Below are 26,365 nucleotides of genomic sequence, written 5' to 3' on the forward strand. Positions count from 1 at the left end.
CCTGGTGGTGGCCGAGTACCATCCCATCATCCAGACAGACTACCCTGGTCTGCCTGTTGGGCTGCTGATTAACTTTGGGGTTGTTTCTGCTTTGGGCCTGTTGTGATTAAGACTATTAGGAATGCCCACCACTTATAGGTTTGTGTCTGGATGTATGTTTTCCATTCTGGGTTGTACCTGGGAGGGGGACTGATGGATCGGTTCTCTGCGCTCCTGTGTGCTGACCATTCTGAAAAGCTGCCAAACCGCTTGGTGCAGTGGCTGTGTGACTTCATGTTCTCACCAGCAATGGTGGGAATCCATTAGGATAATGAGCACACAGACAGAACATAAACAAGTTTCTCCGATTTCTCCACTCTCACCAACAACTGATACTTTCTGCTATTTTGGCTCTAACCATGCTGGTGGGTGTGGAGTGACATGGTACAGTTTTGATTAGCATCACCGGATGATTAATGATGGTGAGTATCTTGCCATGAGCTTCTTGGCCATCTTTCTTGCTTTCATGCTTCTTACTGGACTATCTTATCCAAATCCTTTGCCAACTTTTAAAGTGGCTCGTGTGTCCTTTTATTGTTACCTTTAAAGAGTCCTTTGCATATTCTGGCACTAGAACTTGATCAGATATAATGAGTTGCAACTACTTTCTCCCGTCCCATGGGTTGTCTTTTTTACTTTCTTGTGTCCTTTGATGCACAAAGCTTTTAAATTTGGATAAAGTCCAATTTATTATGTTTTGGTTGTTTCTACTTTGGTGCCACTAAGGAAAAACTGCCTATCCCAAAGCCATGAAGATTTACATTTGTGTTTACTTCTGAGAGTTTTGCAGTTTTAAAAAATAGTTCTGGTTCTTACATTTTGGGATTAGACTGTTTACTGTGTGAGGTACAGATCCACATTTGTTCTGTGCATGTGGATGGCCAGTTGCCCCAGCACCGTTTGTGGAAGACTACTTTCTCTAGGACATGGTTTGGACACCTTGTCAAAATTCAAATGACCATATTTGCATGGTTTAGTTTCTGGACTCTGACTTCTCTCCTCTGACCTACAGGTCTGTCCTGACCATTCCATGACACCTGCTGCTCCGTGAGTTATCTGCACTTTTGATAACGTGGTAGGAGTCTGTCTTTATCCATTTGATACCCGACTGGATCACAAACTCCATAAAGGAAAGCTCCACCTCTCACTTACCTGTATAACCTTTCCGCCTTCTGCCCCAGCATCACCTGTTCTACCCTGCCACAACACGAGCACCTAGCACATGGCAGGAGCTCAATGTCTGCCAAACACAGAAGTGTATTTTCACATGTCTGTCTTTGGCCTGTGCTGTCCACTTGCCGGTAGACCCTCCCCATCTGTTTTGCCCACAGAAGGCCCACGCTTCAAGGCCCAGCTCTCTGAAATACAGCTCTCTCCCTGAGTCTCCCTCCATCCCCCATCCTTCATGGATTGCTCTCTTCCTTGTCCCCTTACTGACTCTCCTACCATAGTGTGAATTTCTTCCATTACAGAATAGTCATACGGAAGGCAAGAACTGTCTAATCTTCCCACATCTGTGTACCACAGGACCTAGAACAATGCTTTACATGCAGCAGACACTTATGGAAACATGCTGAACATTAAAGAAGGGGCCGGGACAGAACTTGGCTACCCTGCTGCACCCCCTCCACCAACGGGGGTCCCCCTGCTGGCAGCCTGCTGGCCTCCCTCAGCTCTCTGTTCCCTCAGAGTGTTCTCCCCATTCCGACACCTGGTGGCATGAGGCAGGGACAACTATTCCGTGGACAGCAAATTTGGGTGCTGAGGTTTGGCCACAATGGGCTGTGTCCCATGAGTAAGACTGTGGCTGACTGCCCAAAGCAGGACCTTACCTGTAACTCCTTTTCCTCCTGCCTCAGCATATTCCGAAGGATCTGGGTGGCATGTTTCTGGAATTCAGGATCCTGGGAACGGAATGGACAGTAGTAAGGGTGGGGGCAGCCTCCCAGATTAATTCTCTCCCACCTGCTGATTCTCAGTCAGGAAAAGCCAGCAGAGCAGTTGGGGGTGGTCTGTATGTTTGAGTGACACTCAGGTCCCCAGCCAACTTCAGACACGGAATGTTTCTCCCGAACTTCCCAGAAGCTGTGGTTGCAACCACCCCTGGTACCAAATCCCCTCAGGCTCCCTGCACCTGCTGGGTCCATCTGCCTGTCCAACGACAGATCCTATCCCCTTTCCTAACCACACCTCGTCTTTCCTCTGCCCTGTCCTGGGTCCGCCCCCTCTGCTGCCTGTTCTTCCTGGATTCCCTACCCTTTTGTCCCTTCAGGCAGCCTTTCCCCCACTGGTTGGTATTCCACACTCCGGCAACATGGCTGGCTGCAGTCTTTAGTGGATGCCTTTGTCCGTGCCTGGAGGTGTGTGCACTCTCTGCTGGTGAGCAGCACCCCTGAGGGCCTCCCTAGGGTTGCCCCCATTTAGGAAGCATGCTGCCTGCTGCTGTCTGGGGAGGCTGGATGCATTCACGTGGAAGGACACGAAGGATGGAGTGGCTCCTTTCATGCAGTCAGCCCTCCTTTGGTCTGCTTTTCTGATGCTTGTGTCGGACCTCTAGCTTGCCTCTGCTCACCAGCACACCTTAATACCACCTGCGTTCCTCCCCATGGGCTGATAAGCCAGGAAGACAGCAGGGCCATACCTGCAGAGGTCTGGGCCCCGTGATGCGCTGTGGGGGGGGCAGAGGTGGCGGCGGCGGAGGTGGTGGGACCACGGGGGTGACTCGGGGGGCTCCGGCTGGGGCAGGGTCCTGCTGCAGCCCAGAGACACCGACGGACAAGGGGGAAGAGCCCAGGAGGGTCAGTGCAACGTAGGCGCCAGCTGGAGGTAGGCAGACAAGGAGAGGCTTGCTCAGGGCGCACTGTCCTGGGTGGCGGACACTGAAGCTACAAAGCTGGGTGGGGAGTGGAGAGTCCTCTCCCCTTTCCTTTCATGAAGCTTAAAATCCTGCAGAAAAATTCTCCACATTTTAACGCCCCACCGTCCCCTAATTCCAGCCTGCCAGCCCTGTGTCCACACTGGTACCCCTTTGTTCCTCTTCACGCAGGATGCTCAAGTGAAAACCCACTGTGGTATAGGTCTGCACTCCCCAAGGGCTGCCTGGCCCTCAGGCCCTTCACTTCACTGAATACAGCCAAGCCCCTGGCACACAGAAGGTACTATCCTTCCGCCCTCCTCGGACCACCCATCCGCTCTTTCCTCAACATCTGTTGCTTCTGTTGGATTACCTGGGCAGCCCTAATGGCTGGGTCTTCCTAGCGGCAAACAGAGTGTTTTTGCTTTTTCCCCCAAATAGGAAACCAATGAGGAAGGCTATCCATGGAGAGGACAGGGGAGTGAATGGTCCTGGAGGGACCTGGTAGCAGCAGGACATGGTCTACATGGTCGTGCAAGGAGGTAGAGTCTGATGAGAGACCAGTGTCTCCATGTGCAGTGACCACAGGGAATGGGGCAGGCCCAGTGGATCAAGACTAAACATGTCACCCCAGCTGCCTCTCACCCACAAAGGAGGCTCGGGGTCGAAGGGCGTGCTCCCCCCGCCCACCTGCTCCCCTACTTTCTGTGCTCTGCTTTCTCCAACTCACATTTGATAAGCTTCACTACCTCCAGGTGTGAGCTGTTGGTCACCATGGTGCCATTCACCTGTTGGGGGACAAACCGTAGAGTGATCAGGATGGATGCAGGGGTTCCTCCCAAAGCTCAAAACACCACTCCTCACAAAGCCACTTCCCAATGCTACCTAGACACCTCTGGTCACCTGTCCCTCAAATTCACAATGTCAGTTTGTTCCTATTCACGTCTGCTGTGTATTACCTTCCCAGCTCCTGTAAGTGTTCAGCCACTAGCCCGCACCTGCCAACTGCCCTGTGTGCCTACTCCTCCCTGGACAGCTAAGGCATAGCCTCGCCTAGGATTCCCTTAGTGCTTCCAGGACACTATGCAGCATTGGCAGTGCTGGATACCCTGCATCAGGGCAGGTTCCAGCAGGCGGCAGCTGGCAAGGTGCTCAGGTCAGTACTGTGCAGACGCGGAGTCCGAAGGTCCTGGGCCCCTCACTGGTCTCAGCCTCCCTATTTTAAGTGTGTTTTTGTCATTTCTTAAATGGGGAAATAAAATCCATTCCAGAAGCTTGGTTACAGAGAGTCAAGAAGGGCCGAGGATGGGGCTCCTAGTAGCTGGCCCTCACTGGCTGCCACATTCCTGGGGTCCTCTCGCAGCACTGCCCCCCAACCCAGTGGCCGAGCACCGTGGTGGTGAGGGGGGAGGACCCAGGGTGCTGGCCAGAGGAGAGGGGCACTCACTTTGATGATCCGGTCTCCCTCTTTGACACCAGCTCTCATGGCTGCCCCTCCTGTAGGAAGAAGACCTGGTCAGCAGAGCCTGGCCACCCTCCCCTGAGGTCAATGACCCTGCCCCACTGTCCTTCCAAAATGTCTTCTCAGCTGTTCACGTTAGGACCTCCTGTCCTGGTTCAGTCACAACTACCTGTGAGCTGCAGGGGCTTTCTGCCCATGGCTCAGAGGCCAGGCTTCTGGTAGCCAGGCCAAGGTGCCAGAGGGGCAACCCTGGCCCTGGGAAGAAGACATGTGCTTTACTGGAACGTGCCTGGATAGTTCCCAGGTCAAGTAAGAGCTACTTCCTATGATCTGGTGGGAAGAACGAGTTTATTTTTATTTATTTATTTATTTATTTATTTATTTATTTATTTATTTATTTAGAAGAACGAGTTTATTGCACTAAATGTAATTGTGAACATAATAGTAATTATTAAGAGAAAGAGCAAGAAGAAGGTGAAAAGAGTTTTCAAACTGCTTCCTGAGCCCTGAGAGGCTCGTTCTGGGGTTCACACCATGAAGATAAGAGTGATCACTCCTTTATCGTCTGTTAAGATTTATTTTAGACCTTTGGCAGTTTCTCCCTTTAAAATGGGCCAGAGGGATCCCTGGGTGGCGCAGCGGTTTAGCGCCTGCCTTTGGCCCAGGGCGCGATCCTGGAGACCCGGGATCGAATCCCACGTCAGGCTCCCGGTGCATGGAGCCTGCTTCTCTCTCTGCCTGTGTCTCTGCCTCTCTCTCTCTCTCTCTCTGTGTGTGACTATCATAAAAAAAAAAAAAAAAAAAAAAAAAAAAAAAAGTGGGCCAGATGCAGAGCTCCTGATGTGACCCACTGGAGGCTGAGGCGGCCGTGACCACTGTGTAGGTCCTAATGACTTAGTCCTGGTTTGGTTTATATCCAGAAAGCACGGAAGCATGAATGCCAGAGCAGGCTGACGAGCAGCATACAGACTGTTTCTGTCAATCTGCCCCAGATGATCATTCAGTCTGTGAGCTGTACTCATCCAATAAAACAAAACTCCCTCAAAGCACATATAGATGCTTCTGCTCTGAAAGCATATTCTCCAGTGCAGATGCGTTCCAAGTTGGCTTTTCAATCCGGGGACTCAGGATTACACCCTCATCTATGGTGTGCTATTTACGGAGGAGCACTTGCAAGGAGCTAGAAACTCTCTAGGCTGTGTCTGAAAACCAAAGGTGGGCAAGTGCTGTCTTGCCTGGAAGTATGAGACACATGTGGTGATTTTGGAAAAAAGGCAAAGTCTCCAGAGTAAAGGAACCAGAGAAGTTCTCTGACTTTCGTGAGCTTGAGGACCACCAAAAGAATTTGTTCACAGCACCTCCCTTGCCCCCCTGGCCAGAGAGTGATCCAGTGCTTTTGGGCGTGGGCTCAGGACGAGGACAGCAGCTACCCCGGGGGTCCAGGTGACATTGGTGTTGGCAGGACACAGACCACATGCTGAGAAACAGCGAGCTAGAGAGGCCTCACATCAGGGAAAGACAGTAACAACCACTGTGTTACTCCTGTGATGTCAATGCTGATGCGTAAGTTGTCTCTTTATGTCTCCTCCCCCAGACATGCATGCATGCACAGAGACACACACACACACACACAAAGACACACACATCCATGCACACACAGATGCACATAGAAACACATGCACACACAGGGACAGACACATATCCATGTACACACAGATGCAGAGACACATGCACGCACAAGGAGAGACACACATACAGACACATGCACACACACACACAGATCCATGCACACACAGATGCAGAGACACACACGAAGAGACATGCTCACAGACACACCCACAGACACATGCGCACACATACATCCATGCACAGACGCACAGAGACAAATGCACGCACAGGGACAGACACACAGACACATGCACACATACACATCCACGCACACACAGACACATGCACATAGAGGCACACACACAGAAACACACACACACGTGCATGCACTCACAGACAGACACACAGAGACACACACACACACAGATGCATGCACACAGACACACACACTTTCCAAAACTCAGGTTTCATTGGCAAGCCACCTTTTGCCATTTTGTCTATGGGTCTGACTGTGCTCAGGCCTCAGGGAAGGGCCCCCAGGAGCTGTACCTGAAGTGGGCTGCTGCAATCCTCCCACTAGTGCAGTCCCCCCAGCAGTGCCATCCTCCCACCAGCACCGGCTGCCCCAGTCTGGGAACAGGGAGAACAAAGAAGTCAGAAGTACGTGTCTTTTCAGCGCTCCATCCTCAGATGGGAAACGAGCACCGTCTAGAGTGAGCAGAGGGTGGTGTGTGAGGTGTGGGGAAAGAAGCCATCTCTCTGTAACAGAAAACCGCGAGGTGAAGCAGCACATTCTCCAGAAGATCTAGCTGAGAGAATCACTGAAGGTGCTACGCTAACCAACAGATTTTCGAAACAGCCTTCTGTGGGAAGAGTTGGCATCTAGGGCTTCTGTGGCTTGAGAGGAGAGGTCAGTGTCTGGCTTCCCAGCTTCAGAGGACAGGCTGCCTCTCTTACTAGGGCCTGACGTGGCTGGTGACTGTGAGCTGAAGCCGAGGCTCGTTGACAATTCCGAAAATCCCAGGAATGATGTTGAATCTACTCCATCTGTGCTCCAGAAAGGGCACCACAAAGCCTGGATGATGGCACGTCTGTTCACGACAGAGTTTACTGAATGTCTTAAGTCCACTGCTGAGACCTGCTCAGAAGACAGATCCCTTTCCACATGCTTCTCACAGAGGCATCTGGCTAGGAATCTTGATCCCATGGTAGTGAGTTCAAGCCCCATGTTGGACGTGGAGCCTACTTTAAAATAAAAAAAAAAAAAAAAAATGCACCTGGCCACCCAAGAGCTCTGATGGAGATGGACAAGAGTGTTGTTCTCATGCCTGCTGACACAACACCCACTCTGCAGCTCATAGAGCAAGGAGTCATTTCGACTTTCAAGTCTTGTTATTTGACAAATATATTTTGTGAGACAATGGCTGCCATAGACAATGATTCTGCTGATGGATCTGGGCAAAGTCAATTGAAAATCTTCGGGGAAAAAAAAAAGAAAGAAAATCTTTGGGAAAGGATTCTTCATTCTCGATGCCATTCAGAACATTCATGATTTGTGGGAAGAGGTCCAAAGATCAACATTCACAGGGGTTTGGAGAAGCTGACGGCATCCCTCGTGGAGGACTGTAAGGGGTTCCAGATTTCACTGGAGGAAGTCGCTGCAGGTGTGGAAACAGCAGGAGAACCAGAATCAGAAGGGGGTCCTGGAGGTGGAACGGAATCGCTGTGATCTGAGGACAGAACCTGAACCCACAAGGAATGTTCCTTAGGGATGAGCCAAGAGTGTGGTTTCCCCACACAGAATCTCCTCCTGGTGAGGATGCTGTGAAGACTGTTGAAATGACCACCAAGGATTTAGAATGTTCCATAAGCTTAGTTGATCGTGCGGTGCCAGAGTCTGAGAGGACAGGCTCTGGGGTGTAGTGCTATCCAGCTGTACGCACACTCAGGGAGACAGTTCACGGGAGGAGGGTCCATTGTTGCAGCAAACTTCACTGTCTCATATTAGGAAAGCTCCACGGCCACCCCAGCCTTCAGCAGTCCCCAACATCAAGGCAAAAAGGTTATGACTCACCAATCAGCAAGGAGGTACTTTTCATTAAGGCACGTATATCGTCTTTTTAGATGTAACACTACTGCATACAGTAAACCACAGTGTAAACAAAACTCTTCCAAGCACTGGGAAACCGAAACAACCATCAGACTTGCTTTATTGCGCTATCATGCTTGGCTGTGGTGTCTGGCCCAAGCCCACCATGTCTCCACAGGGAGCCTGTGACACTCTCCATGTCACCAGCCCCACCCCATCTGCCATCCTGACATTCGCTCCTCCTAGAGACACCGGCCTCACAAACTTCCACACCCCCACCTCCTTCCTGCTTGTCAGCACAGCCCTGGTCACTAGCCAGTGTGACTCCACTGCCTGGCGGATGGTGGCTCTTCTGCTCTTGGGTAGTGGCAGGACCGACCTGCTTATAGGCCCTCCCACTCTGCTCGCTTCCCACCAAACTCCTATCCTGCCAGCGTTTTTTCATTCCCTCCTTCCAGACTACCTTGAAACCCTGGTTCTTCCAGAGAAGCTGCAGCCACAAACTGCCCGAATGCCAATTTCCCAGCACCTCCACCTCCCTGCCTGGCCCACTTATGTCATTTCTCCTTTAGTCAGTCAGTATTTAAGGTAACCTGCATCTGCAAATGCAGGCAATCGCTCAGGCCAGTGTGCCATCCCAAAATGTAAAGTGTTGTGGGTAGGTATGAAGAAGGGGGTCTGTTTCCACCACAGCACCTTCTCATCCAGGGTGAGGGGCTCCCCTGGGCAGCAGGTAGGCATGTGCCTGACATCCTGAGGGCCACTCTGCTGCTGTTACACCTCCCAACAGAGAAGTAAGCGTGAAGTGTGATTCCTAGAAATTCTGTCTAGTGGTGTGGCACTGCGGTGACATCCCCAGACACCACTGGGGACCTACTCGAGTCATTCCTTCACGCCCAGAACATGCCGCGCCTCCACAGAAAGCATGCGCACATTCTCCAGCTCACACGGCACTGTCACACGCATGGCTGCTAAGTACGAAGTGTCCCTCGACCCTCCACTCACCAGGCCGCACAGACTGCACCAGAACGATGCGATCCCCGCTGACCGTGAAGCCAAAGCCATGTTGGTCCTTTTGGATGATGACACAGCGCTGAACAAGACCTGACAGGAGGTGACAAAAAAAGAAGGGGTTAGGTAGGCACAGTCACTGGAAGGTTAGTGCGTACACACCAAGACCAACCCAGGAAGGCCCCAGTGCTTCCTCCTCCTAACCAGATTCCCCAGACTCTTCCTGTCCAAACACTACGGCAACAACATGCCTCCCTTGGCAAGCAGCACAAACTTGCAACCTACTTTGTATTCTACCTAAGGAATCACCCTCTTCTGAGCACTGAGCTGTCTCTCTCTTGTACATGTCTTTCTCTTTAGGTCTGGCTGGGTGAGGCTGGCCACTTCCTGCGATGGACAAGGCATAAGTTCTAGAGTTAAAGGCCAATGGGTTTCAGGCCTTGCCTCTGTCCCCTCTGAGCTTCTGCACTTGGGCACGTTTCTGAACCCTTCTGTGCCTCAGCTTCCTCATCTGTAAAGCTGGATAATGTCTACTACTTTCTATCATTGATGGAAGGACAGATGAGGCGATTTATGTAAAATCGTGTAATACAATGCCTAGCATACATTGTGAGCTCAACGTAAAGGCTAAGAAGATCTGTCTGTGGGGGTGTTCACTTCTGTGTCTATGTGTTGATGTCCCCAATTTACCTGCTGTCTCAGAGGTGTCAGAGGGCTGGCGGAGGTGGGAAGGGGACCTGCGTTCAGGCGCTGGATCTCCCAAAGACAGGGTACTTAACCTGGAGAGTAAGGAAGGCACACTGGTTGAGTGGGGCAGGGAGGAACCAGTCTCAGGTTAAAAGGGGCCCTGAGTCTTGGGTAAAGAGAGGCCAACCCTTCCACCCTGTAACCCACTAAACCCGCTAAACCTGGCGGGAGAGTAGGCGTATCTACACCACTGGCAACACCACTTATTTTGAATCCTGGACTGGCAGGACAAGCATGGTCTCTTTGATACCCAGGAGGGCGTGAAGGGCAAGAGCCCTTCCTGGAGTCAGGAGACAAAGAGACAATGCGAGAACAGGATGCGCACAGACACACACGCTTGTTGGGTCTTACCAGGCTGCAATGGGGCTGATGGAACAGAACGAAGCAGCAGAGAAAATGAATGCAAGAAAAAGACAGGAAAAAACAAAAGCTAGTTAGTTTTAGGCGGTGATTTGCAAAGGAAAGGGAGACTGGAGAGCAAGATGGTGGAGGGTCAAAATCACATGGAGACCTGCGTGCACTGAGCAGGACGGTGGTGGGTACGGCAGACAGCCTCCCCGACCTGGGCTTTGTCTTGCTGTGCTCCCCACCAATCCAGCATCTCCAGGAGGGTAACTGGGCATTTAATACTAACCTGTTGGGTAACTAGCATACACTTCTCTAGAAAGGAGGGCAGAGCAATGGCCCGAGCCTCTGAACATGCCACTTATCCTGTGGGCTCTGGGAGGAGTCTGGCCTGTCTGGTGGTAGTAGTCCAGCCCACATTCACCCCCTGCTGGCAGCCAGCCTGAAGCACCTTGCTTAGCAACTGTTAAGACCCTAAAACTTCAAGGTACCCCAGGTTACTGCACCAGGACCCTTGCACGAGTAGTTCAATCACTGCCATGCCTCTCCTTTTCAGAAAAGCGTGCCTGCTGCCCCTCCGAGGGGGTCTCCCAGGCATATCTACAGCATATGACCAGACAGAAGGTTGTTCATGGAGGTGCTGTGTGCGGCGGCAAAGCATGGACTCGACGTAAATGTTCACACAGGTGGCTAGGTGGGGAAACTGAGTGATGGTGCTCAGCTGTGTGGGATGGGAGGGCTCTGAGCGGAATTATGTACACAGGAGAAAGTGGGTAAGGAGATTATTTGTCCCTATGTGCTCACATACTTGTTTGCATATGCATAAAATATCTAAACCACTTTTGGAGGGTACGAAAGACACCCACACACTGGGCTGGGAGCTTTACATCCTATTCTTGCTTGTACCCGTGAACTTCTCAATCATGTGACGGTGCTAGCTCTTCAAGTAATACATACAATACAACATTAATAAATTACCTCTAAAGTTACAAGAGGGGGTCTTCTTCCCCCCTCACCCTGGCACCCCTCTTACCTGGACAGGTGAGACTGCTTTTTACTGGCTGATCTTTGGATCAGAGACAGAAGGACACCGAGGAAGCAGAGAGCAGGGGGCCCAGGAGAGAGTGAAGCAAGAAAGGAGGAAGAAAGACAAAAACAAGACATAAACCAGACAAGACAGTGGAGATGGTGGGCTCAAAAAAAAGCCACAATCAAACTCAGCAGGGCGCAGGAGAGGAAACCTGCCAAGACGTAGTAGTCATCTGGCCAAAATGCCAATCCACTCATGTCACTTTGCTGCCCCAAACCTCGCAGAGCTTCTCTCTGGTACTCGGGACTGCTTTTGAGCTGGGCCATGGTGTGGAGCAGGGCCTCCTGCCTGGTCCTCCCACAGCCCCCGGGGCCCACGGTGCTGCCCCATGGGTGGCACAGCAGGGCTGCCTAGAGGCAGCTGTGGGCCACTAGGGTAGGACTCCAGCAGCACTAGTCTCTGCTCTTTGCTACTGTTGCCTCCCTTCACCTGCTCCGGGTTCTGGCTCTTGCCTTTGCCCACACTGTGCCCACTCCCCGTGCAGCGCCCACTCCCTAGATGTCCTTCCTACTCCATGGCCTGTAACTGCATCCATAAGCCAGGCTCCAGGGTGCACTTCCAGCAGCTCCAACTTCTGGTGTCTTCAAACTACTGGACTCCATCAGCTCGCCTGCCCTGCCCCCTCCACCCATGGCAGGCACTCGGCTCAGTCCAGCATTGGGGAAGTGTTCTAGAATCTGGATGAGAACCGTACTCACTGGGGTGACCATTCCACCTCACACGTATGTCATGTCACCACGCTGTAGCCCTGGAACTGACACAGCACCGTGTGTCAATGACACCTCAGCGACACTGAAAAGTGTCCTGGCACCCAGACCCATGCCATCTAATATAATGGTCACTACCACATGTGGCTATTTATTTTTGAAATAAAATTTAAGATTCAGTTTCTTAGTCATACGAGCCAAATTCCAGTGCTTCACAGCTATGTGTAGCCAGTGGTTACCACAGCCCCTGGACGGTGTAGCATCCCTGCACACAGCTCTGCAGTGTTACTCTACACAGTGTGAAGGCACTAGGGCATAGAAATAAGACTTGGTCACTGCTGGCTGGGGACGAGGGCAGCGTACAGAGCTTCAGCACAAACGGGGCCATGGCTTGGTGCCAGCACCCCTCAGAGAGGGGTTCTCAGAATGGACCTTATGGTAGAGGTCTTCTGCTGCAGCTCCTTATCTGTCATCTTCCGTCAGATCGGCAGCACGCCTCACCCTGGGTGGTCCTGTTCAGGCGCGAACCCCTCCTCCTCCTCAGGAGAAAGCCCACGTCATCCCAGGAGAGCCTGGGCCTCGTCCTCGCCTCTGCTGGACTCTGCGGCCCAGTGGCTTCCCGTGCCTGCATCAAAGCATGCAGGAGCAGGGAGTGCGCAGCCTGGTCTGCTCTGCACTTGAGCGGGTCGGGTGCTGTTGGCCTCGTCAAAGGCCCACAATGCTGAGGCCCAGGGAGCTGGCTGTGGAGGACATCAGGATGCACGAGAAACATTCCAGCAACAGGTAAACATTTTTTTCTCGCCAAGAGCTTCACAGAGGAAAACCCACCACAGAATTGGAGGAAGACATGCCTACAGCAGCAGCTCGGGCGCTGAGACAATATGCAAGCTGCCGGATCCCCTAGGGTCAGACCCCGAGCAGACTTTGAGGGAGACCGTGGGAAGGTTAAAATCAGACATAAGGGAGGAGGAGAGGAGGGAGGACATAGCCTGGCATGAAACAAGGGCCATCAGAAAAGAAGAAAGGACTCACATTTGGGTTCCCCTCTTCCTCATGATATTCCCATGGAAATGTGGCAGCTGAGCTTAAATTCCAATTGGCCTGAACCTGATGCGTGTGGGGAAGGCCTGGGAGAGGGGAGACACTTCACCTGAGTTTGTAGCTTGTTAAATGGCAGCCATGAGACAGATGGCCTGGCCCAGCTTCTCAGTAAGCCCTGTGCCATGGAGTCATCTTGTGTCACCAGCAAAGGCCATGACTTCCAGTTGCAGGTCTGGACGAGTATAGCAGTCCTGTTTTCTCTCCACTGCAACAGACTGGCCTCCCCGGGGCTCAGATGGACCTGTCATCCCTGGCTTGCTCCCGAAAGCCCAGGAGTGCATGCTGTCCCCTGGCACTGAGCACTGAAGGCCTCTTACCAAGTGCCTCCAAACACTGTGAGAATTCACTGGCACTCCCTGCTCTGTCACACTGGCCTCCACTGGATCCTGTGCTCACCCTGCTGCTGTTCCGTGATGGCCCCAACCCTCTCTCTCTGCTTCTCAAGGCTCTAGTCAAGTGGCAGCGACCCCACCACGCCTCCTGCGGTCACAGCAGCCTGCATTTCCTTTACTCTTAAGATTTTATTCTGAAAAATTTCAAACCTATATTAATGTTGAGGGAACAGCATGATGAATACCTATATACCCTTCATCCAGACTCACCAATTAACATGTCACACTTGCTTTTTCTATTATACATTTTTTTTCCATTTCAAAGCTGCAAGATGGCTTGATACTTTGTCCCTAAATACATCAACATAAATCCCCCTAAGACCTTGAGACTTATAAACAATCGCAGTGACAGCAGGACACCCAAGGAAGTTCATCTTTGATACAATAAGATTACTTCATACATAGTCCCCAGTCCGCCCCCTAAATGGCCATTGATCTTCTACATAGCTGTTCTCCAATGGCCTTGGTCCAATTGTCGATAGCACACTGTATTTACTCAGTCTCCTTGACATTCAAGTGACCCAGAACCCCCACCCCGGTCTCTCTAAACACTGCTGTGTTGATGAGCTCAGGCCAGTCTTCATGAATGGCCTGCAAAAGACCTGTCAGTTTCTGCATGATTAGAATCACATTAAGCCTTTTAAAAGAATATTACATAAGGGATGCCGATTTCCAGTTCTGCTAGGTTTGATTACGTAGGTGAGGTGGTGTTCCTGGGAGTTGGCAGTGGTATAGGCCCATTTCCTGTTTGAACCAGCGGGCAATCTGGGGTGATACTGAGCTGGAGGACCACCCTGTTCCCAGCCGCCACACCATCCACGGACATCCATGCTTGACCTACTTGCTGCGCTGAAGGCTGCCAAAGGGCAATCTGCTAATTCTGTCATTCTGTCTACATCTATGGGCACGCAGTCTCTTGTAGAGCAAGCCATCTTATCCCTCTTCTGGAGTGGTGTCGTGAACTAATGAATTTTTACCCAGTAAAATGCATTATAGTCCATTATCATCACCATTTTTTAAAAATGTTTTTAAATCTTTACTTTTTGTAATTTTTTTTTTTTTTTTTTAGTAATCTCCACACCCAACATGGGGCTCGAACTCAAGACTCCGAGATCAAGAGTCGCATGCCACCAACTGAACTGGCCAAGTGCCCCTGTAATCATCACTTTTTAAAACCTGGGGGAGGTGCCCCATTCGGCTGGTGGGGGATCTTATTCCTTTTAAGTGTTACCATCTGTCTTGAAGAGCATCCTTGCCTTCTGGCCAGATGCTCTGGCTTACCTTGTACCTTCCATAAGCCAGACCTGCAATCGAACTCTCCTCTAGGGAGCCCTGGTTCCTTTCAGTGGGACACGTGTGTAGAGACGGGGCCTGGGTGCCAGATGCTCACTGTGACCAAGACTGTCATCCCTCCATTCCCTTCAGTGGGCAGGGCAGGGACATCTGTGCAGGAGGTGTGAGTTCCAAACGACAGGGTCCCTTGTCTTCCCCAATTCTGTACTGTAGCTTCTTTCTCCCATAGTGAGAACCTGGTTCCCACACAAAAGCAGCACATGTACTCATTTGCCCCATTTCCAAATGCATACGGGACGGCTGCTCGAGTGAACACACTGACATTGCTGGCAACAGCCAACTCATGAAGTGCCAGGTGTCCCTGTGGGTCCTTCTGTCCTCAGACCATGTCCTGCTGCAGGTGCATGTGCTATCCATCTGAAAAGTGTTTAGGTTTCTTTTCATATTTGCACTTAATTTGGGGGCTTGCTTTCCTCAGGCTTATTTATCTAATTTCATTCTTTGAACTTGCTAAGCATTTACATAGTGGAAAACTCAAAATCAAACTTTAAAAAGAGTATATTTAGAATTGTCCCTGTCCCATCCTCCCACTCCTCCAAGGAAACATTTTCATTTGCCTTCAGCTTCCTTTCTTTCTTCTTGTAAAGTTAAGCAAATAGGCAGAAATATTCTTATTTTCCTTTCTTGCTTATACGGCAGGTAGTATCTCACACGTTCAGACTTTGCTTTTCTCATTGAGCCTATCCTCAAAGTGCCTCCGTATCAGCTCACAGAAATCTGTCATTTCCTTGTCCTCCCCTTTGGCCCACACCCTGCACAGGTGTCCCTCCTCGACCCAGCTCTCTGTCACCTGGCGTCATCCTCCCTCTCTGCTAGAGGGCAAAGGTTGCAGTGTGTACCTTCGGTATGCTCTCCAGCAGCACCAGGCACTGAATGCCCTCCTCATCCCAGCCTACAACAGTGTGAATGAGAAAGCATGGAAACGTCCGGTGACTTTCCAGATAGCAAAGTTGAAAACTGCCCATGTATCCCTCCTGTTGGCCTATGGGTGTGTATGTGTGTGTGTTTCCAAAAATTAGTTAAAAATTGAAAATGAGGCAATCTCGCATTAACAAAATGCAGGTTTCTGGGAAAAGGGTGGAAGTTCTGGTAGCACTGCGCTTCTAGTCTCACATGGCGACTATCAGCTGATGGGAGCCCCTTACTCCATCCCAGCCTATAATGTCCCTGTTCTGGGACACTAGCTCTTCCCACCTTCCAGGCAGTGTGCCATGCACCTAATGTTCATTGTGTGTGTAATCACCACAACAGCCTGGCGAGGTGGGTAGCACATGCTCATACTCAGAGCATACACGGAGGGTAAGTGGAGTTAGGATACACCTGACTTCAAGATCTGTGCCCCTAAATGAAGTTATCTGACCTGTGGCCATATGAAGTTCTAACTGGCCTTTACTGGACCTTTTCTCCTATTTTCTTTTCTACACATATGCATACATGTATGTACAATATATGTACATGTAAAAACACACACCTTACATGTGCATACACGCAATACATGACGTATGTTAGCTCACGAGATGCAGACATAGAATACACACGTCACAAACATCTGGAAAGATAACACAATAAATACACAGATTAAAGCACCCCATATGTGTGCTGACCAACGTCTCTTACGTCTGGGCAAAGTCATATTCTCAGGCCCCTCCTCAAAGCCAGGAGCAGCAGTAAACCAGGAAAGAGCCTTGCCAGGACCTTCGTTCTAGATAAAGTCCACACTCATTGAACCCTGACCTGGTCTTACTGGTCTGGTTTCCCTTATCTTCCAGGGTGGAGGAGCTCTAAGCAGCCTCCCTGCACCCTAACTTCCCCAGGATTCTGCATCTGGGTAGAATGTTCCCCATGGTGGGAAGCTGGCAGATATTCAGGCCTGTACATCCCTGCAGTGAAGGGAAGAGACACAAATGCCCCTGCTTCGAGCTCATGTGCTTGAAAACACTAGAGCACAAGGGGCACAGATCAAACAGTTTTGATCACAATCAGGGTGCAAAGTCAACACTTCAAAGGATGCTATAAAAAAGGGCTGGGTTTGGAATCAAGGACATTCAGGAGCTATTCAGGAGCTAATCCCAGTTCTGTCCCCAGTTCACACAGGCCCTTGCCATCATCCACTTGACTTGCATCATGGGGGTCCTGTCATCTCTAACACCAAAGGGCAGGAGCCCCTGGTAGTGCAGCCAGAGAAGGTTCCCACCTCAGTCAGGTCACATGCTGGCTGCAGAGCAGCGTGGGAACTACTCGAAGCTCCTGCCAGGGACCCGACTCAGTGGCGTGCAATCTATTTCTACTTCCACAAGCAGCCCAAATGGTCCTCGTTCAGGGAACCCATCACTGTGTGGAAGCCTGAAAGCCATCCCTTACTCTCTGCATCATCCCCAGTATCCCCAGAGACCTTACCCTTGAGGTCAAGGTCGCAGCCACAGCCCAGTGTGGTGCCTGGGGCATGCAGGGTGCCCATGCCACATGTTGAAGGACTGTGCAACACTCCTCCTTTTGGAGCTGGTGTGGGGGTCAGAGGCCCTGTTTGTTAGCTTCCTTGATGTTGTGAAGTCTGTGCAAATCCTTTCAAGGTCCACACTGGGTGACCGATGCTCAATGTGCCAGAGGTGAGGGACATGGACCAGTGAATGAATACAAGATGAAATGAGGACGACCCCAGCAGTTCTAGTCGTCTCTGCTTCCATGCAGTGTCTCAGAGGGCTGTATCACACACTGGGCAGACAGGTGTGTGTGCAGGGAGGCAGAAAACCAGCATGCTGAGCTTCAACACAGGGTGTTTAGCACACAGCCCATGTGGTATGGTTTGGAAAGCACACTTTCAGGGTGAAATATGGGCTCAAGTGCAGCCTTCTCCTGCTGTCACCTCATGGAACAGCCCTAGTTTCTCAACAACAAAAGTGGAGAACACTACTTTCTTCCAAGGGTGACTGGGAGTGCCAAATCACCCCCACCAAAACCTCAAAGCCAACCTGTCCAAATGGAAATCCACCTTCCAGCCCAGGCCCAGCTCTGTTCCTGGGTCAGTGTTTCCTCCCAAGGTCCAAATGCTGTGCAGTTGCTCACGCCAGGAGCCTGAGAGTTACCTCTGACTCCCCTGCAAATCGAATCACCGCCAGTTCCTATGGCTATTCCCCACAGCTAGCTCTGGACCTCACCTGCTTCTGCCCCTCCCTGGTCCTCCTCTGGGAGGACTGCTCCCCTCATATCTTTGCAGGTTCCCCTCCCTAGAATCCACCCATTCTCTACATATAGTCCGTGACTGTCACCTTGCAGTACTTTCCCACTGTCCTTGTATAAAGTTTCAAATCCAGTTTCAAACTGGTCCTCATGCCCCAGTTCACCACGCCCACCCTTCCTCGCTGCACCTCCACCCCAGAAGCCTGCTCCTCCCTCCACGGTGCCTTCTCTTCATCCTGCTTACATGGGTCTCCCCTGAAATCTTCCCTGTAGTGCTCACTCAGTGCTGACTAATCATTTGGTGCTTTTCTGGGTTGTTTCACGTCTACTTTCCCTGTTTACCAGTAAGCTAAGCTGTATTGTCTCTTATTCTTTCTAGTGCACAGCAGCTCCAGGACAGAGTAAGTAGCAGATATTCAATAAATAGAAGGTGAAACATAGTATCAGATAATATATGCCAGGGACTCTGCAGACATGGAAATGTCACAAGCACACAGGGGTCATCAAGAGAGTTTGGGTGACCTCTGCAGTGCACAGAAATTAGGAGTAAATTCACAGCTTCCCGGTTTTGATGACTCAAAGTGGGAAGGTGCTAGCCCCTCCATGGATGTCTGCGGTGGGCACCACCAACCTGGCTGTCAGAGCTGTTTCAGCTCCTAAAGTATTCGGTCTCCCAGATTTCTAGAATTCCAGTCTGCACACAAAGTACTTCACAAGAACATGAATGTTAACATGTGTTGGTAAGGACACAATGGGTTGGGGAGAAAGAAGGCCAAAGAAGGAATGGGAGAGGCAGGCTCCAAGGGCAGAGCTGGGAGCAGGGGCAGAGTTCTGAGGGGTAGCTCTGGCATGGAAAGACGTGGGAAGGAGGAATAGTGCGAGACGGCAGCTCTGAGGCTGTCAGTGCAACCCAGGGCAGAGGGAAAGATCAAACAGGAGAGAGTACGATGTAAGCCTGCGAAGATTGTAGAAAGTTTCCACCTCTGCTCTGCCGTGTATTAGCAGGGAGGGAGGTTCTTAGCAAACTCTCTTAAATACTGGGTTTTTCCACCTGAATGACGTGGACGGTCCACCTGCCTGCTCCCCATCTCAGGGAGCGGCTGTGGGAATTAAATAGTGGGGGTGTTGGAAGGCCTGGGGGACACTGAAGCCTCTGGCAATGACTGAGGAGAGGCTGGGGCAGGGTCGCTGCCGAAGCTTCCCAGGGCTCACAGGATCAGAGCAAGCCTTGAGAAGGACAGCCTGAAGGGAGCGGCCAGAGTGGACCAGAAGGCGAGAGGCTGGAGGCCCAGAGAACAGGCGGGGCAGGGCTGATATGCACCTGAGCGTGAGCACTACTATAGAATAAACCAGAAAAGGCAGGTGGGAGAGAGGCCTGGGGGATGGGCTGCATGACCGCCTCCCAGGCTGTCCACACGGGAGACGGGAGCTACCACAGCACATTGCCAATGCACTAGTTTGAAGTGAGAAACTCACTATAAAATACACATGAGGGCAGCCCAGGTGGCTCAGCGGTTTAGCGCCTGCCTTCAGCCCAGGGTGTGATCCTGAAGACCCAGGATTGAGTTCCCATGTCGGGCTCCCTGCATGGAGCCTGCTTCTCCTTCTGCCTGTGTCTCTGCCTCTCCCTCTCAAGAATAAATAAATAAAATCTTTAAAAAAAGCAAATAGGGCAGCCCTGGTGGCGCAGCGCTTTAGCACCGCCTGCAGCCCAAGGTGTGATCCTGGAGACAGGGGATCGAGTCCCACGTCGGGCTCCTTGCATGGAGCCTGCTTCTCCCTCTGCCTGTGTCTCTGCCTCTTTCTCTCTCTCTCTCTCTGTCTCTCATGAATAAATAAATAAAATCTTTAAAAAAATAAAAACAAATAAATAAAATAAAATAAAATAAAATACACACAGGGTTTCAAAGATAGTAAAAAAAAAAAGAGAAATGCAAAATACCAATGCTTTCAATATTGATGCTTTGTGTGGCCTGCATTCTGCTTTGCCGGACAGCGCAGGTCTGGCCTCCTTTGGCCACACTCAGCCCCTTCCCCCATGGCTGGGCTTCCAGCCCCACAGCCCAGAAGCCTGCTCAGAGTCACCACTCAGAATTGGTACAGATGTCTGCCAAAGCCCTAGTGCATAGATGCTGACCTCTCTCCCTTGTACTTGTCCGCTGGGCTGTGAGCTCCTGGAGGGCTCCTCTTGGCACCATGGTGAGACAGGAGTGAGGGGTTCTGAGGGGTGACCCTCTTTTCACTTGGGACCCAGCATCCACCCGCCTCTCTGCTCATCAGTACAGGCACAGACGCATATCCGATTCACCTAAATGGTCACACATTCCTTGGAAAAAGCCCAGCGCCTGGGCTGCACCCTGGAAGTCACGGGAGTAATGAGGAGCGGGGTGGTCAAGTGTGGAGCTGGATGGAGCCCGTCTGCACCATGGCTCTGGCTCTGTCTGTGGGGTGGAGGCAAATTTACTCCCTCGCCATGACCCTTGGTATCCTCACCTACAAAACTGCAATACCAGCCACCTATGCCGCGGGCAGTCAGAAGAGCTGAGGTGATACAAGCAAAGTCATCTGGCACGATGCCCGGCATGCGGCCGAGCTCAAGAAATGGTTGCCGTCCTTGCCCCGAGGCCGGGGCAAACAGCTCAAACAGCTCAAGTGAGCTACTGTCTGGGCAACCCCATCATGGCTTGCGGCCCAGGAGAAACGAATGTGGGGTTATCTCACGTAGGTGCGACCAGTTCCTAGGCCTGCTCCGGAGTAGAAGCCCTCTATGGGCCGTGGAGCCTGCTCCCTGCTCCCGTGCTACTGTCTCTGTGTCCTCCACCACCGGTAACTGAGGGGAGCAACACTGTCTCGGGATGGCTGGAGGAGACTGTAGGCCCGGGCACTGGTGCTGGGCTGCCCATCCATAGAACATCACTGTAGACGGGGTGGCCACAGCGCTTCGGGAGGCCCGGCCAGGGTGCGTGGGTTGGAGGCGGGGGCCGTCTAGACAGCTGGGTTCTGGACCAACTCTGCCCCCATCTTTCTGTATGCTCTTGAAAGAGGAGAAAAAAATTACATGGAATAAACACCTATTACAGGCCTTCATTTAATCGTCCCAACAACCTGATGAGGTAGACGTTGTTATTTTCCTTGACAGATGAGGAAAACCAGAGCTGGAGAAGCTCACTGAGCTGCTCAAGGACACAGCTATGGTGGTGCTGGGATGTGAGTTCAGGCCTGCCAGACGCGAGTCAACCTTACCTTCTGGGTGTCTTAGGTTCACCCCTACACTGCAGGGCGGGGCCAGGTGACCTCACCTCTTCTGTCTCCTCCTCATCACCACCATGCTTCAGCCCTGAGGGGGTGTCTGGGCATACCAGGTCTGTGCCCCAGAGGAGGGGGAACACATAGGAACTCAGTTTATTTAACTGGGAGGAAAACAAGGCACTCACTCCCCCAACAGTGACCTAGAAGCACATTAGCGCCTGCACTGGTGATGTCCACATGGTGGCCAGGGAGAGTTTGATTCCAGTTGCCTGGCTTTAATGAGAGCAAAGCAATACTGAAGAGTCAAGGTCACAGTCCAGGAGACACAGACTGAGCATGTGTCATTGGGCCGGAGGCCGGGAAGTGGGGGCAGAGGGCCTCAGTCTGGGGCCTGACGTTTCATCCTTGTCTGTGCAGTGCCTACTGTGTGACAGTGGACAAGACACAGCCTCGCCCCTCTCTGGGGGCCCTGTAATGACTCCATTATTTGGAAACACAAAATCACCCCGCATGCACATGTCATCTTCCCTAAGGTTTCCTGAAAAGGTACCTACACATCTCTGGAGTGAGTCCTCCTGAGGAGGGACAGCACACAGGGCACTCCTCGCCATACTCTTTGTAGCAACAGAACTGTCACTCCATGAGCTGACCAAATCAAGGACCGCCCAATCAAGGAAACAGTCCTGCCTAACAGCCAATCAAGTTTTCTTTTTGTCTCTAAAGAATCCTCACCTGGCTCAGAAGATTCACCTTTCTAATGTCCTTTGCGAAGGTGGATTTTAAATTTTTCATTCCCTAAGTTCCTATCAAAATTGATGGGAAAGTACTGGGGGGCCAGGGAAAGTTCGCCTTTGATCCTAAAACTGCTGAAATAAAGCCACAGAATGGTAACTCCGGCTGCTGCCCCCAACCCTGATCCTTAGCTGAGGCTACTGCAGGAAAACACATGGGGTCACAGGCTGGTGCCCTCAGCTGTACTGGGGAGGCCCTGGGTCAGGAGAGGGACGGGGCGGAGCGGGTGTCCCTCTGAATTCCTCTTCCACCCTTCTCCACAGTGCCTGGAAACTCCCCGCCTTCCGGTACCTTCCTCAACAGACTTGCCAGTGACGGCCACTCCTGTTCTTCACACCATCCAGCCCTTAGGCTTTTGACTTGTGCTGTGAGCACATGTCCCTGCCTCTATGATACTGTAAAAGGGAGCTCATGTAGTCAAACAGCTGCTCAGCAGGCGGGACTTTTGTCTCTTTGCTGAGTTTCTTCAGCACCCCTGACCTGGGCCCCAGCCAAGAACCCTAGCTCCACACAGGACACTTCACAGACGGTGAACACAGCCTAACACAGCCGGTTAGGATGTGGATCGAAGGCCACCTGGGGGACCCCTGGTGGGGTGGGACAGGCCTGCTGGATAGGACAGCGGGTGAGGCACAAAGCCAGGCGCCGGCGGCTCCTGGCAGCCATGCAGCCACTCCCACTTCCGGGCAGGCCACAGACCAGAGTGTGGAACTGGTCCTGCCCAAGGGCTCTTCTAGAGTCTGACATACTTGGAGGCCCTTTTGCAGGGAGACAAGGGTTTTCAGCATGGCGGCTCCAACCACTTCCTACAAGGGCTCCCTCATACCCCTTTCCCACTAAATCAAACCCTCCATGTGGAAGTGGCTGCACAACAGTAAAAGGGTGTCAGAAAGACACTAGAACTGGAGACTGGACGCCCCCCTTCCCGCATGTAGGGAAACAGAAATAAGCATTTGTTCTGTGCAGAGATCTTTCTTTTTTTTTAAAGATTTATTTATTTATTCATAGAGACACAGAGAGAGAGAGACAGAGACAGAGACACAGGCAGAGGGAGAAGCAGGCTCCATGCAGGGAGCCCGACATGGGACTCGATCCTGGGTCTCCAGGATCACACCCCAGGCTGCAGGAGGCGCTAAACCGCTGCGCCACCAGGGCCGCCCTGTGCAGAGATATTTCTAAGCACTTAGTCCAATTCAGAGCTTACGATAAGGCAATGAGCAGTGTTTCAGTGAAGCATCCTGGTGCTTTGAAGGCTTGCATTACAACCTTGTAGTGGGTCTTGGGCTCCTCACAAGCAGAGTGTAGGGCGTGTGCACATGTGCAGGTGGGGGCAGCACAGGGACCCTGTAGGTCCTTTCTGGGGACCTCGAAGCACACTCTCATCCTCCAGGCACAAATCACATCACAGGTAGGTTTATTGTGTCCACAAGGACCACCCCCCCAAGCAGGGTGGTAACAGTACTGCACTCGGAAATGGTCAGGCTGCAGAAACAAGCCTGGACTGACTAGAAGAGAGTCACTGGCACCCAGGGCAGGGCACCATGCCTATTCCTCTCTGTTGGGCCAGGCATGTACACCTGCTCAATGAAAAGGTGCTGAATGATGAACGACCAATCTTGAAATTCTTACTCCTCCCACTCCCCAGTGTCCTTGTAGTCCCCAGTGCCCTGTGCCAAGTGTTCTATGGCTGAGCTCATGTCCTTCCTGGCCCACTTGGTCAGCCTGCCCTGGGGCCTGTATGCCTGCGGGGCTTCTCTCTGCTACACCACCAGAGCCAACATGTATCAGTGCTTCATGGCTTCCTATCACTTCATCCGCAGTGGTCACGTCTCCCTCCCAATGGGCAATGTCACGCACGCTCCTGACTGACAGAGTGCATGTGAGCAAGTACGACACCAGGCATGCACTCTTTGTAGGTGCTCGCACTGACCCACGGCCGGGTTCCAACAAGGACACACACGCACGCACGCCTGGAGCACTTCCTGAGACAATACGTGAAGGACAAGGAGCGTGGGCTCCTGGTGCTCACCTACATGTGAGCGCTCTGTGCCCTGCTTGCTCACCTTCCCAGTGGGGAGAACATGCCCCTTTCCTGGGGCTGCCATTAGGACTGAGGAAGAAGCACAGGCCAGGCTTGGCATAGTAAGAACTCAAGAAACACGAGCCCTTCTTAGTTATTGTTTTTTTCTTCTAAAGATTAATTAATTAATTAATTAATTTATTTATTTATGAGAGAGAGACAGACAGACAGGAGGAAGGAGAAGCAGGCTCCATGCCAGGAGCCTGATGTGGGATTCGATCCCAGGACTCCAGGATCATGCCCTGGGCCAAAGGCCAAACCACTGAGCCACCCAGGGATCCCCCTTCTTAGTTATTGTAATCACTCCTCACGACAACCCTGGGGCAGAGCTGTCGGTGTCATAACCTCACAGAGGAGGAAACCAGGCTGTGCAAAGCTGAGCACTAGGCTTATTAACCTCACGCCCCCAGTGAGCAAGAGGAACTGGTATAGACCCTGGCCAGTCCTGGCCTGCCAACACCATGCCCTCTGGCTGGGTAGCATCCTCATTACCTGTACCACTTTGCCACAGACCCATCCTCTACTTACATCAGGGCTCTGATGCCATGGATCCCAAGTCCCAGATGGCAGAGCTGACTGCCTGTTTCTCCTTCCATGAATTTAGACTCTGCTAGCATTTCCTTAGCACCAGCTGGGTGGCAGGTGCAGAGCTGGGGAGTACCTCATTTGACCCTGAGAACAACTCTGCACACATCTATTTTATAAACGAGGAAGCTACAGTTGTAGAAGATACAGGACTCATCAAGGTCCCAGGGTTGGTGACCCCTGGGCCCCATGCTCAACAGAGCCCCCACTAAGCCAGGCTGACTCTGGGTGTTTCCTGGCCCACATGTAAAACCCAACGTGGATTATTGTCTATACATGTGCCAAATGCTCAGGCTTTGGGATTAGCCCCCTGAGTTGGAGATCCTGACTCAGACACAGGCCTTGTGGCCTCAGGTGAGATAGCTCCCCTCAACATCGGGCGTCCTCACCTGTCAGAGTTAGGACTGCTTCACGGGATCATTAAGAGATTTAATGGTGCCACTACTTAAAGCATTCTGCATGGAGCACAGAGTAAACATTCAAAACATGTACTGCTATTATTACTACCACCACGGGGAGAGGGAGCTGAGCCCCCTAGTGAGGCTAGCATGTCCCCACCCACGACTGTGGCAGATCCAATAAAGCAGGTGGAGAAACAAAGGCGAAGGTGCAGAGACAGGGGTGCTTGCCTGCCCTCAGGCGGGGCTGACCTGCTCTCCCAGGCCCTGCTGCCTCGCTGAGCTCTTCAAAAATGTCTCGGATTTCAGGGGACACAACCTCTCACCCAAAGGAAGGCCCTGCCGCCCTACGCCTCTAACTGCCCCATCAGAGCTTTAGGATTCACTCTACCCTCAACTGAAAATGGGCACCGGGCACGCTGTTCCAAGTGGAAAATCCAAGCCCATTCCAGGCGGAAACCCCAAATCTCTGCTGCTCTAGCAGATTTCCAGGATGCGCTGGCTCTCAGAAACCACAATTACAGGCAAGCTTGAGGCTGAGGAGTAATTAGGCCCATACCGTGGGCTCAGCAGTCTCGGCCTCTCCCACCCTCGGCCAAGCCCCACAGCAGCCACTGCGTGGTGGGCTAACACACCGTGGGGATTCCCACCCCTCTGCCTTCCAGCCTTCCTCATTTCCAGGAAACTGAAGATGGGGGGGGGGGGGCGGTGAGGAAGGAAAGAGGCCGCCTCACGGGGATAAGGCATGAGGAACAGCAGTAGGAGCTGAAAGATAACTTTCACAGAAAATCCCTCCCTCATTCCATCCTGTTCTTTCCATAGGGATGACATTGAGAAGGAGTTCCCTGGGTGAGACCCCCATCGTGGACAGGAAGAGCATCCTCAATGTCCCCACACTGGGAACACTCCAGGCTGCAGATGGGATGGGGAGGGCACGGGTCCAGGGGACCACAGGAGTCTAGGCCTCCGGCTCTTACTGCAGCATCCTGGGGGGGCGGGGTCCTGAGTCAATCCCCCTCCCAAAGCCCCTCCTCAACCTGGCCAGCAGGAAGGCAGGCCAGGCCTTGCCTTCTCTTCTAAACATACTGCTCTTCTGCTCTGACCTGCGGGACTAGGGTTCCCTCCGCTTCATAGTGCAGTACAAGGGTGCCTACCCAGAGCTTACTGCCCATTGCTCGGGTGACAGGTTTGCTTGACTTTGCTCAGAGGATGTTCCAGACAAACCGTTAAAAATGGAATGCTGTCCCTTGGTGCCCTCAGGGCTGTCCCCACTCCCACCCCCTTTA

General features: G+C 52.0%; 1 protein-coding gene across 16 annotated transcripts in view; it reads right to left on the reverse strand.

Annotated features, from left to right (window-relative positions):
• The window catches only part of ARHGEF11 (Rho guanine nucleotide exchange factor 11), an 86,279-nt gene that overhangs the window by 33,075 nt on the left and 26,839 nt on the right, over positions 1-26,365 (reverse strand). For 10 of the 16 annotated variants that reach the window (XM_072830032.1, XM_072830045.1, XM_072830038.1 and 7 more), the window contains 8 exons: positions 11,189-11,221; positions 10,162-10,176; positions 9,754-9,842; positions 9,058-9,156; positions 4,341-4,390; positions 3,624-3,681; positions 2,681-2,859; positions 1,872-1,943 (listed from right to left, as the gene is read on the reverse strand). In XM_072830032.1, coding sequence (XP_072686133.1) covers positions 1,872-1,943; positions 2,681-2,859; positions 3,624-3,681; positions 4,341-4,390; positions 9,058-9,156; positions 9,754-9,842; positions 10,162-10,176; positions 11,189-11,221 — 595 coding nt within the window. Of the gene's footprint in view, positions 1-1,871; positions 1,944-2,680; positions 2,860-3,623; positions 3,682-4,340; positions 4,391-9,057; positions 9,157-9,753; positions 9,843-10,161; positions 10,177-11,188; positions 11,222-26,365 lie in introns of those variants that run through there. The other 6 variants (XM_072830040.1, XM_072830039.1, XM_072830044.1 and 3 more) reach the window with 4 other exon arrangements.

This window comes from Canis lupus, chromosome 6 (genome assembly GCF_048164855.1).
Source record: "Canis lupus baileyi chromosome 6, mCanLup2.hap1, whole genome shotgun sequence".
Classification (NCBI taxonomy): Eukaryota; Metazoa; Chordata; class Mammalia; order Carnivora; family Canidae; genus Canis; species Canis lupus.